This window comes from Sinocyclocheilus grahami, unplaced genomic scaffold (genome assembly GCF_001515645.1).
Source record: "Sinocyclocheilus grahami isolate Dianchi unplaced genomic scaffold, SAMN03320097.WGS_v1.1 scaffold288.1, whole genome shotgun sequence".
In the NCBI taxonomy this organism is placed as follows: domain Eukaryota; kingdom Metazoa; phylum Chordata; class Actinopteri; order Cypriniformes; family Cyprinidae; genus Sinocyclocheilus; species Sinocyclocheilus grahami.
The window spans coordinates 1,458,562-1,471,594 of record NW_015505467.1 but is presented as its reverse complement, the minus strand read 5'-3'; the positions used below and the strand labels follow the sequence as shown (position 1 = coordinate 1,471,594).

Here is a 13,033-nt window from a genome sequence, read left to right as displayed (position 1 = left end):
TTCTGAAGAAAGCAGCTCTAAGATGTTATGGGTATGGCGTTGTTTGGGTGATTAGCCTGTTTTGATTTTGTAAATGTAGCTTTTAAAATTATGGCCCACGTTTAATTTGTTTTCATTAGACAATGAAATATTTTGCCATATGGTTTCACCTAAATTTAGGTGGGCTTCAAAACTGGCTCATGTGCCGTTTCCACCGTATGGTTTCCATTCCCAAATACAGTTATTTTCAAGTGTTTTGCTTTGGATTTATATTTAGACATTATATCACTATTATAACATCACTTATTGTTAAAGTTCAGCATTGGTTTGTACTGAAGTATGGAGTTGCACCAGTTTTCAAAAAAACATTTTCTATACGAATCACACAAATGACCTATTTTGAATTAAAAATTGAGATTTTCGGGGAAAGGTTGCTAGTTTGTACCCCTGTTAACAATCTCTTCAGTTTCTCTTGAATGTAAATGTAAAATGCCAATTCACAAACATACCATGACTTTTTTATATTTAGAGCAACAAAACACTCCGCAATTGTCACGGAAACAGGTGTGTGGAAGCAGGCAGGACTACGAGGACGACAAGGATTCCAATAATGACATTTATTGTAGACACAACAAGGCAGGTTCAGGTAGGTGAGACACACACTCGGGGTAACATTAACAATAACTGACACCAATGCTCAGACAGACAGGAACTAATATGGGGTGAATAATTAGAGGCAGACAGGTGAGCACAATGACGGTGATTAACTAATGATTAGACAGGCTAAACCAACACAAAGGGAAGAAACCAAAACAAACAGTCCACAGGGGCATTACAGAAATGAACATCAATCAAGCAATGACGTTAAATGTTGACTTCATGACAAAAGAAGAAGAAGAAAAAACTGATAGGTTAGGCTTACCAATCTGTTTGTTCACTGTTCTCATTTAATGCATTGTTTTTCATTTTGCCTTTGTCTTTTTCTGTTCTGCACCCCAAAACATTTCCATTCCCTCCTCTATTCATTTTGGTCATGTGACTGTGTCGAAGGCTGAGCAGCAGTTGTAGGCTACTCACTTCATAATAAAATACATGTTTACTAATTGAAATAGCTAAACAAAAGGTTAAATACAAATAATTTGTGTGATCTTGTAATTTCCTTGATTGAAATATTAACTATACATCAATACTAATTACATACAATTTGTAAGATAAAAAAATGTAAAAAACTTTAGTTTTACTATATCGGTAAAAACAGATTTTGTTTTTCTTACAATAACTTGAATGACATGGTTGAATAGCTGAGCATGAGAATGCTGTCAACACAACAATATTTGTAAAAATGAGAAAAAGGAATCAGTTTACATTTACTTGCTGTAGAAAGGGTCCAAATTATAATAATTACACAATAATCACTTGTGTATGTTTTATGTAATTGGTGGAAATCTTGCAGTAACGATGCACGCAAATTTGGGACACAATAAATATTACTACAAAATATGAATTGTTTTTAATAAATAAAAATGACTTTTTATCTTCAAAGAATATCAGTTAAATATATTATTGCATGATAGTTTGTTAGGTACAGTTGAGAAGGTCATGGGTGGGACAGGTAATAATCACAATTTTAAGGGCAAGACAAATATTTTGTTTAAATCTTGTTAATCAAGTTTACTCAACATATCTAATAATTCTCACAAAAAATCTAAAATAAATCCTTCTAATGCTTTAAGTCGTGGGACATTGTCTACTGTATTTGTCAAAAATGCCATACACGATATTTACCAGTGTCTTGACGTAGTTAATGGGGAAGAATCCAGTGATGTTTCTGCATGTTCCCATGTACCACTCACTATCCAGCTGTTCCACATTAGACACCACATCACCAGCCTTCAACATCAGCTCTCCAGGCCCCTCTGAGACACGAACACAGGACAACATATGATTATTATATGAGCAGATTCACAACTGCCACTGACTGTGAATGTAAAGGAGAAACGCATATTTAATTACTAGTCTGAACAACCTGGGGGAAGGATTTCACAGACACATTGTAATTATTCTTTGCAAAAACAAAAAACAAAATACTACTCATAGCCTTAATAAATTATGCTTGCCTTGGAAAATGGCCCTTTGTTTTCTTACACAGAACACAACTGTCTATCTATATTCACCTGGAGTGAAGTCATACAGGGCTTGCACTTGTAAAGATCCAGTATTTTCCACCATACCACTAAAGGAACGTTTTTTCTGTAGAAACACATTGAGAGCCATGATCGCATGTTGACATTACAAGACGGATAATACTACTACAGTACATCTACTATTAAACAATATCAATATTAATTACCTGAGGTACTGGATTGCTGGGTATATTTGTTAAGGGTGTAATAATCTTCATATGTGTTTTCTGCACTGTGCCCTTAGCATTTCCCACTTGGCATTCAAAGGTTTTGCTGTCTAATTCCTCAAGCAAGACGAGGACTTCATTTTTCTAAAGGAGATAAAGGAGAAATGCTTAAATTTCTCACGACTGAAACTCGCTGGCAGAACAACACGTAAAGCATCCGTAACTTGAGAAGATGGCACTATGGGGCTAATGTGAATGTACTGACTTTAAGATCACCTGAAAAGAGAGCTCCCCAGTGTTAGTGCCATTGTAGTCATACTCAGCAATACCGTGGGGGATCTCAAGCTGTGTAAACCAAAAGAATAGGGTAGAGTTGCATTAATTTGTCCAGTTCCTCTGTAATACCATTAAATCAATAAAATAACACATAAAATAACATCTCACAGTGTATTTGTTGTAAAGACGATGTCCAGGGTTGGGTCTCGGTGGAAGGGCAGGTCCTTTTTTTGAAGCTCTACGGTTTTGTTGCTGCCATTGAGGTTGCTGTTCTTTTGATGGCACTATTTGTGAAACTCCTGGATCTGAGGGCCGACGTTGGGAGCCATCTCTCCGTGGAGGAGGAGGTCTTCCTGGGCCTGTTTTAGCAGGTGGCGGTCGTGGAGGCAGAACCTTTCCTCCACTGGGCCTGAAATATTATTAACATAGAATTTAAGGGCACAATACCAGAAGAGACCACATGTTGTCGCATTAAAACTCTAACAATTCACTCTAACAATTCCTAGGCTGATACTGCCCAAACCAACCAGCCATGAAAAGAAAAATGCATAAAGGCATGTTTAGAAGGTTGAATGAGCGAAACTAGGACAGCTTTGAATAAAAACAGGATTAATTTACCGTGGTGGAAGAGACATATCAGATGAGAGACTGAAGGAGTCCTAGGGGGGAAAACAATAAAGAGTTAATATTCAACGTTTAAGAGAAGATTTTTGTTTAAAAACACAATGTGTGCACTGATAATGTATGTACAGAATAAATCAGAGGATAAAACTATATTTTTCATGGTTTGACAGTTGTTTCAGATAAAGATATATTTGGATCACATTTGGAATGATTTTTCTAACAGCTAAATGCCAGAAACATTTTTACACAATTACACAAATGCAGACGTAGATACTCTGCCCATGTATTGCAAGTGTGTGTTATTGTGGGAGTAACAACCTCAATACTAAACAGGATGTTGTTATTATTCAGGTTGCTCGCTGTAAACATTACTTATAAGATCTAACTTGCTCAGCAAGATTGTCTTCAAACTGCTGCTTTGTCATGACAATATCTGACTTGAAGTCGCCATAAAAGTAGTCAGCTAGCACATACTCAAAATCGAGCATGCATAGTCAAGCACCTGCATTCATGTACTTGCAGAGAATGTTTCAGGCCTGAGGAAAGAGAGGAAAAGGAAAACCAAGCAAAGTCCCTATTGCTTCGTTGTGCTCTCTTTGACTTCTCTGAAAAATGTCAAAAGAAAGCATGCTTTTATTTTTTAAATGTCACAAATCTGCAGATTAAAGAGTCTGGTAACTGATCTTGTGAGGTCTGCTGACATTTTAAGACAGCATTTTATCTTAAAGGGTTAGTTCACCCAAAAATGAAAATTAGCCCATAAATTACTCACCCTCGTGTCATCCTAGGTGTATATGACTTTCTTCTTTCAGACGAATCCAGTCGGAGTTATATTAAAAATTGTCTTTGATCTTTCAAGCTGTTTAATGGCACTCAGCGGGTGTTGCAGTGCATAAGTCCAAAAGAAGTTAAATAAAAACCTTAACAAAAAAGTGTCTCACACGGCTCCAGGGGGTGAACAAAGTCCTCCTGTAGCGAATCGATGCGTTTTTGTAAGAAAAATAACCATATTTAAAACGTAATAATCAATTTAATCTAGTTTGCGCTCACTGTTGTACACGGAAGCAGTTCCGGGCGGATGACGTATGGAGGTCGGCTTTGCGCATGAGCCGCTCAGAAGTGATGCATGCGGAAGCGCAGGGGAGAGATCAAAACAAAACGGTCACTAATTAGAAGTACAAAAAAATGAGGATTTGTAAAGAAGAATGTCGGAGGATTTCGATATAAGCCAAGAGGAGACTGTTTTTCCTTTGCTAAAGTAAGGAAACTTTGCTTCCTGTGCTCCTGTAAACAAACGTTGGTTTTCACGAGACTCACCGGCGCATGCACATCGCTGACCTCATACGTCATCCGCCCGGAGCTGCTTCTGTGCACAACTGTTGGTGCAAGCTACATTAAAGTGATTATTAATTTGTTTTGAATATGGATATTTTCTTACAAAAACTCATCGATTCGCTACAGGAGGCCTTTGTTCACCCCCCGGAGCCGTGTGAGACACTTTCTTTTATGGATGGGAGCTTTTTATTTAACTTCTTTTGGACTGATGCACTGCAACACCCGCTGAGTGCCATTAAACAGCTTGAAAGATCAAAGATAATTTTTAATATAACTCCGACTGGATTCGTCTGAAAGAAGAAAGTCATATACACCTAGGATGACTTGAGGGTGAGTAATTTATGGACTAATTTTAATTTTTGGGTGAACTAACCCTTTAATCGCTTACTGCTTTGGTGCTTGTTGCACAGCTGTTGCTTGCTGGGAAAGGCCAGCTGAGGCAGCTGTATAAGGTCTTACTTTGCGAGAAGGTTTAGCAGGTGTAGGTGGGCCCCCCACAGGTTTCTGCACAGGTAAAGGTGGTGGAACATCTGCCGTCTCTTCAGGGTCTGAAAAGCAGTAATCCATCCATTAACCATGCAATAAAGCATCATATTTTATTATTTATTTATTTTAATATTATTATATTAGTATTATTTTAATTCATCACTTCACTGCTGTTTACACTAAAACATATACACTAATGTTCAAAGTTAGGGGTAAGTAAGACTTCTGGGAAAAAAAAAACTTTTATTTAACAAGGATGCATTAAACTGAGCAAAAGTGACACTAATTGTATAATGTTTCCACAAAATATATTAAATATATAAAAATATATAAAAAGTGTTTTTAATATTGATAATAATAAGAAATGTTTCTTGAGCACCAAATTAGCAGAATGATTTCTGAAGGATCATGTGACACTGAAGACTGGAGTACTGGCTGATGAAGAATCAGCTTTGCCACCACAGGAATGAATTACTTTTTAAAATATACAGGTGCATCTAAAAAAATTTGAATATCGTGACATTTTTTTTGTAACTTATTTCAAAAAGTGTAACTTTCATATATTATAGATTCATTACATGTAAAGTAAAACATTTAAAAAAAAATTGTTTTAATTTTGATGATTAGAGCTTACAGCTCATGAAAGTCAAAAATCCAGTATCTCAAAATATTAGAATATTTCCTAAGATCAATCAAAAAAAGGATTTGCAAAACAGAAAAATTCATGTTCTTTAAAGTATGTTAATTTTTGCGCTCAATACTTGGTCGGGGTTTCTTTAGCACAAATGACAGCATCAGTGAGGTGTGGCATGGAAGCGATCAGTCTGCGTCAGCAAACCACTCGGAAGGGGTGTTGGCACTGTGGGCAGGTGCTAAAGTCCTGCTGGAAAGGAAATCAGCATCTCCATAAAGCTGGTCAGCAGATGGAAGCATAAAGTGCTCCAAAATCTCCTGGTAGACGGCTGCATTGACTTTGGACTCGATAAAACACAATAGACCAACATCAGCAGATGTCACGGCACCCCAAATCATCACTTACTTCGGAAACTTCACACTGGACTTCAAGCAGCTTGGATTCTGTGCCTCTCCAGTCTTCCTCCAGACTCCAGACCTTGATTTCCAAATGAAATGCAAAATTTAGTTTTATCTGAAAAGAGGACTTTGGACCACTGAGAAACAGTCCAGTTCTTTTTCTCCTTAGCCCAGGTAAGATGCTTCTGATGTTGTTTCTGTTTCAGAAGTGGCTTGGTAGCCCTTTTCCTGAAGACGTCTGAGCTTAGTGACTCTTGATGCACTGACTTCAGCTTCAGTCCACTCCTTGTGAAGCTCTCCCAAGTGTTTGAATCAGCTTTGCTTGACAGTATTCTCAAGCTTGCAGTCATTCCTGTTGCTTATGCACCTTTTCCTACCCAATTTCTTCCTTCCAGTCAACTTTGCATTTAATATGCTTTGATACAGCACTCTGTGAACAGCCACCACTTTCAGTAATGACCTTCTGTTACTTACCCTCTTTGTGGAGGGTGTCAATGATTGTCTTCTGGACCATTGCCAAGTCAGCAGTCTTCCCTATTATTGTGGTTTCAAAGAACAAGAGATACCCGGAATTTATACTGTAGGGATGGTCATTTAATGAATAATGTAAATATTCTAATATTTTGAGATACTGGATTTTTGACTTTCATGAGCTGTAAGCTCTAATCATCAAAATTAAATCAAAAAAACTTTTGAAATATTTTACTTTACATGTAATGAATCTAGAATATATGAAAGTTTCACTTTTTGAAATAAGTTACAAAAAATGAACTTTTTCACAATATTCAAATTTTTTCAGATGCACCTGTATTAAAAACGGTTATTTTTAAATTGTAATTTAACAATTAACGGTTTAACAAAAATCTTGTGACAATATAAAATCAATCACTCTATATGATGAACAGATTTAATTTAGTTTTTTTTGTATTGTATTGTGGTTTCTGTCCTTTTCTCACACAAAGCCAACAATGGCTCCGTAAGACTCCAAATATATGAACTAGGCTACATCTAACAAAGTATATGAACTACTTTTATGGTGTTTGAAGCCTGACAGTCATGGTCACTCTGAACTATTGTGGCATGTTTAAGAGTTAAGTGAAACAACATTTTTGGGTAAATTATGCCTTTTACTAGGAATACTACTTTAACAAATCGTCACTGGCATTATTTTCCCGGTTTTACACTTTACACAATGTAAAAGTAGGCAATTAATGTGCATTAAATAGCTAAAATATGTTACATATGATTACATTGGCGGTTGGTTACTCAACACTCACTTTTGTCAGTTTTACTGGGGACTCTGATGACTGTGGGTCTCTTGGTCACCCCCTGTGTGTTTAGCCCCATGTAGGTGAATCCCCCTTGACGGGCAGGTTTAGTGGGAGATTGATCTGTGAGTGGATTACATTAAAACATATACACATGTAATACCTGTTTTTGAATTGTATTGTGGTATGGGAAAAACATTTGCACTTACTAGTGGGAGCATCCACATAGTCATTGCTAAGCATGCTCGCTGTGGATGTGATGTTAGACAGAAGAGCAGTGGAGTTATGATTGTTGAGGTTCAGCAGGTCTTTGCTGGGCTGGAGTGGAGTGGGAGGTCTTTTCAATACTTCTTCCTCATCCTGGGAACTTACATTCTTAACTCTGACCAATGAAGGTCGTGATGGAGGAATGAGGGCTGTCCTGAAGGAAGGCTGAGAGTCGAAGTCATCTCTTAAGTCTAAAGACATTTTTTTGAAAAGTTGAGGTCTTGGCGCTGGCATAGGTGGTGTGTCGACTGGCATAGGTGGTGTGTCGACCTCTTCATATAAGTGACTTTCAAATTGTGAAACCTGCTCTTTGGGCTTTTTTACAGAGGGCCGTGGGGCAATGGAGGGTTTTGGTGCCAGCACAGGTGGTTTGGCATAAACCTTACGAGGACGGGGGAAAGGTACAGAAGTTTCTTCATTCTCTGTGCTAGACTGACTTTCAAAGGCCTGTATTCTTGAACGGATCATGTTTTCACTTTGGTTCTCTTTAGTTTGGTTCTGGATGTTGACACTGTTGCTCAGATCACTTTGAGGCTCAGAGCTGAAGACATCTAAGAGTTCCTGCAAATACTTGCCTGAATGGGCATCAGAAGTCTCCACAGGTGTTACAGGACAACCTTCCCAGCTGTTTTGCAGTGGTATCAGAGGCTGCACATTGACCTGGTTGGATGGGCTTAGGGGTTTTGTTTTGGAACGTGGCTGAGGCACCGGACGTGTAGTTGAGACTAGATCAACGTTGGGTTGGGAGTTGGGAGTGGATATAGGGGATCTGGTTTTTTGATCTGGTTTGCAAGGCAATGATGGCCGAGGTGGTTTTTTTGGCTGTTTCGCTGAAACTGTAAAATACCAAACAGTAAGTATTACAATTTATGGTTCACACTGATTTGTGCATTCAAAATCTTGTTAGTATGGACTAACCTCCACTGGGATTTTGGTTCAGCTGCAGGGACGTGCAGGAGTCTGGATGTGTCACATTTTGCTCTTGTGAGTCAGTCTGTGTGGCAATAGTTGTTGTGTGCGAGCGTCGTGGAGATGGTAAAGGTGTGGTAACCTGCTCCTTAGTCTTCTCCTTGATCACCTGCTCATAGGATGGTGGGAGCTGAAGCATGAGAGAAAGGAATCACTCGAACGCAAGCATCAAACCAAGCAAACACGTCACAAGTGTGCAGGAGACATACAGTCCTAGAGAAAAGAGTATGGAAAAAAGAAGGGATGCACAAAATGTAGGCGCCATATCAGTATCTGTGTTTTTTTTTTTATTATCGTACTGTACATTAAAATGTTGTATAAAATTCACTTGAGCATACAGTGTAAACTATTATTTGTAGTTTTTAATGTCTTTTTGTTTTGCTTATAGGCAGCAATATAGATTTAGAATATTGTATCAATATTTATTGGTTATCAGCAATAACATGAAAAAACAATTAGCAGCTTATCAATATCTTAAAATATCTTAAAAATCCATTAAAGGCACAATATGCAATTTTCGCCGCTGGAGGGCGCGTATTCAAAATAAACAAAGAGACAAAGGCGTAGTTTGATGACGCCGTGACTGAGTGTGGACTCATGGGAGTTGTTGTCTTCATCCCCACAGCCGATGCAATCTGACGGGACTCGGGCAGAAATCATGTTCATGGATGAGCTAATGATTTATTAATGTAGTAGAATGAAGCAGGGTGAGGCTGAAAGCTGTCGGAGCAAAACGAGGCCGCTGAACGAGTGCGACACACGACTCGAAAGCAGCGGAGCTTTTATTAGGCCACAGTCGACCGCTTCCGCTCCTTCCGGTCGTGCGTATGTGGGAAAAAAAAGCAGCGCTGTTTTATCATACTAGATACGTTTGAAAGTTCTGTTAGTATGCTACTCTGTGCGGTCGTCACCGGTCTATTAAAACGCACAAATCGAGGGGTTATGACATCATTGGCAGGCGGCACAATGACACTATGGACACGCTCCGTGTCACTAGTTAAATTTGCTTATTTCTCTGGATTTAAACATTCTTCGAAACATTTGGGATAATGCAAGTACACAAGTCAGCAAAATATATTACACTGTTCTAGTGGTTTTTGGATATTTTAATAAAACAATCTTACATATTGTGCCTTTAATATAACAACCTTTTAAAATGCCCCAAAATCCTGACTGAATATTCCTTAATTAAAATATAAAAAAATTATACGTGTGCAGATATCTGCCAGTGTTTAGTGTTATTTATATACTATACATTTTTTATATTTAAATTTTTTTGTATTTAATATTTTTAGTTTAAGTTTTAGTCTTAAGTTTTATTAATTAAAAAAAAAAATTATATTTATTTTTTCTAATTTTATTTTTATTTATATTTATTTTAGTACTTCAACTTATTCTATTTCAGTTAGTTGCCAAAGCAGCATTTCTAATTTTCACACAAGTTTAAGTTTTTCATCATATATTTAATTTTATTTTCAGCTTCAAATAATGAAAATTATTTTGAATAGTTTTAATTTTAGTAACCAGTAACAACACTGATGTCTTGCACGGTGTGACAGTGGAGGTTATATACTACATTATTGTTAGACCAATTCTTTAATCACAGTGGTTTACAAGTTAGTAATTCATGGGTTAGTCTCTCAAATACAAGAACAAAATAGCCATGCTTTAAAAAGTGAAACTAAAGACATGCTAAGGAAACAAAGAGAATCCACACACCTGTCTGGCACAACTGTTTGCTAATGGCAGCTGTTGAACTCGATATAGTGCTATAAATCACTGTACCTGAGCAGAGGTCAGAACGCTCTCACTCCAGATTGGTTGTGTTGTGAAAGCTGTGGATGAAAATCGTCCAGACGCCCCTGGATACCAAGAAGTGGCTGTTAATGGCTCAGCCGATAGGATGGTTATCTCTGGACGCCTGAAAACAATAACAGTTTCCTTATTAATATATATGAATGCATTTCACACAGATTTCAAAGCACAGCTATACAACCAGGCTTGTGTTTTTGTTAAAAAAAAAACACGAGGGGGTTCACTCTGGCATTTTCTACTACTATATTATTACTGAAACTAAGTATTTTTTAAAGTTATATTTTCAGGCCTTTATTTTTAATAGGACAGTAGAGAATTGACAGGAAAGCATAGGGCAGAGAGGGGGGAGCGGGACTGGCAAAAGACCCTGAGTCAGGAATTAAACTACATGTCATTGTACTAACCACAAGGCTATCGGCACCATTAAAGTATTTTTTAAAGGAATATTGCCAGGGAATCTTTTTTAGGGATAAAAAAGTCGTTACTACTTTTCTGCTTTAAAATTGTAATGATGTGTTTGAAGGGATTATACTGGGTTGTATTGTCAATGTTAGCAACTGTAATAAACATGAATGAGCATATGAGACTGATTAAGTGTTTTAGACAGACAAAAGTGTAGCCTAGCAGTTGAAACATGTTCTTCTAAACACTGAGCCATGTTGTCTACACAAGAGATGTGAGTTTGAATCCAGTTTTTGGCATATTGTGATACCTCTCATCACTTCCTATAAACAATTCACTGTCTCTATAAATTAAAAATGGCCAAAAAGGCCAAAATAGTTTCAATAAGCTCACCTTCTTTCCCTGGAGCAGTCTGGTTGTGAGTGAGCTCTCGCAGAAGCTGGAAGATTTGACATCATTTAGCATTTGGACCATAAATATATATATATATATACAGTATATATATATATATATATGTATATATATATATTGTAAGAACATGACATTCCTACAATGTATCCTGTAATTAAATAAGTCTACTATGTATGAAAGTTAAGTAAACCTAGATTTACATAAAATCTTACTTCTCTTAAAGGCTGCTTTGATTGAAGAAAGGGGTCCTTGACTAAAAAAAGCAACAGAACAAAAAAAAAACAGATATTGACATAAAAAAAGCATTCCTGGTCTGTGGGGAATTCTTTAAGTTTTAGTTTTTTTTTTAAGGTCAACATCTCTGATCAGACGCATCTGTTCCAGCTCATACATAAACATGAACACAAGCGAATGGCCAGAGTAAAAGCAAAACATAAACACACACACTACCAGTTTGGTGTCATTAAGATTTGTTCTGCTTGAAAGAAATTAATACTTTTATTCAGCAATGATGCAGTAAATTGATCCAATATGACTGTCACAGTGTCTGGTTGTGGTGCCCTGGACTGGCCACTTGAGGGCGCTCTCCTGTTTTTGTGTTATATGTTGTGAACTCCATTTCCCATAGTCCCTTGTCTGTCATTCTGTCTGATCATTAGCACCTGTTTATTATTTCCGATCATTATCACCTGATAGTCATTTACTCATTATCCCAGCTATATATACCTTGCTCACTCTGTCTGTCATTGCTGCTATTTTGTATTGTCTTCTGAGTTCATAGTTGTCTCATGTTCATCGTGTTTTCTGTTCTCTGTGTTTTGGATTACCTTTTGCCATGTTTTTGTTCTGTTCTGTTCATTTGTTACTTAATAAACAACTGCACTTGGATCTATCTTGTTTTCTCCTGGCATTCCGTGACAGAAAATAGCAGCTACTACAAGATCCAGCAGTTTGTTTTTCCTTTTTTGAATCATGGACCTTCGGATCGTCCCTCCTGCCACAGGGAAGACGCGAGTGATCCGACACCGGACTCTGATGGCTTGGAGGCAGGAAGGAATGGAGGTTGGGGGGTTTGCCCAGACCTTTTGGAAGTCGAAGTCAGTGGGCAAAACCAGCCCAATCAGAAACCTTCTGCAGGGATTTTCCCACCACCTCTATCCTTCAGACTCCCACTAAGCGGCGGAGGGTGAGAAGGAGGACAGGAATGCCCACTCCCGAGCCCGCTCCAGTCCGGGAGCTCACCGAGCCCACTCCCGAGCCCGCTCCAGTCCGGGAGTTCAGCGAGCCCGCTCCAGTCCGGGAGCTCACAGAGTCCAGTCTAGCTCGGGAGCTCACAGAGCCCAGTCCAGAGCCCGCTCCAGTCCGGGAGCTAGCGGGGACTGTTGCGGAGCAATCTGCTTGTCCTGTTGCAGCCGCTGAGGCTGATACTAAACTCTCTCTGCTCTTGTTTTCAGGTACTCCTGAGTTGCTGAGAGGGTTTTCTGTCCCACCAATGTTGCCTGACAGGATTCCAGCTCCGCCCTGGTTGGCCGCCTGGGTTCTGGTGTGGCAGAAGCCTCACTGGCTCATTCCTCCAGCTCCGTCCTGGCTATCTGCTGGGGTTCCTGTATGGTTGGGGCCCAACTGGTTCATCCTGCCGGCCCTGCCTTGGCCTTCCACCCTGCCGGTTCCGCTCTTAGACCCTGGTCTACCTCTGTTCCCTGAACTCCTTCCTTGGCATGGTCCTGGCCCGCCATCCCTCCCCCTGACCCACCTCAGTTCCACCTCCCTCCTGAACTTTTTATGTTTTCTGGTGGAGCGTCTGGTATCCGTTCCGTAG

General features: G+C 38.7%; 1 protein-coding gene across 1 annotated transcript in view; it reads right to left on the bottom strand.

Annotated features, from left to right (window-relative positions):
• Positions 1-1,707: 1,707 nt before the first annotated feature.
• The window catches only part of sh3d19 (SH3 domain containing 19), a 29,326-nt gene continuing 18,000 nt past the window's right edge, over positions 1,708-13,033 (bottom strand). Inside the window, exons 3-15 of the mRNA XM_016292599.1 lie at positions 11,427-11,467; positions 11,197-11,242; positions 10,372-10,507; positions 8,536-8,716; positions 7,560-8,453; positions 7,360-7,473; positions 5,024-5,112; positions 3,224-3,264; positions 2,774-3,014; positions 2,606-2,674; positions 2,330-2,473; positions 2,154-2,229; positions 1,708-1,895 (exon numbers count right to left, since the gene is read on the bottom strand). Coding sequence (XP_016148085.1) covers positions 1,708-1,895; positions 2,154-2,229; positions 2,330-2,473; positions 2,606-2,674; positions 2,774-3,014; positions 3,224-3,264; positions 5,024-5,112; positions 7,360-7,473; positions 7,560-8,453; positions 8,536-8,716; positions 10,372-10,507; positions 11,197-11,242; positions 11,427-11,467 — 2,260 coding nt within the window. The remainder of the gene's footprint in view (positions 1,896-2,153; positions 2,230-2,329; positions 2,474-2,605; positions 2,675-2,773; positions 3,015-3,223; positions 3,265-5,023; positions 5,113-7,359; positions 7,474-7,559; positions 8,454-8,535; positions 8,717-10,371; positions 10,508-11,196; positions 11,243-11,426; positions 11,468-13,033) is intronic.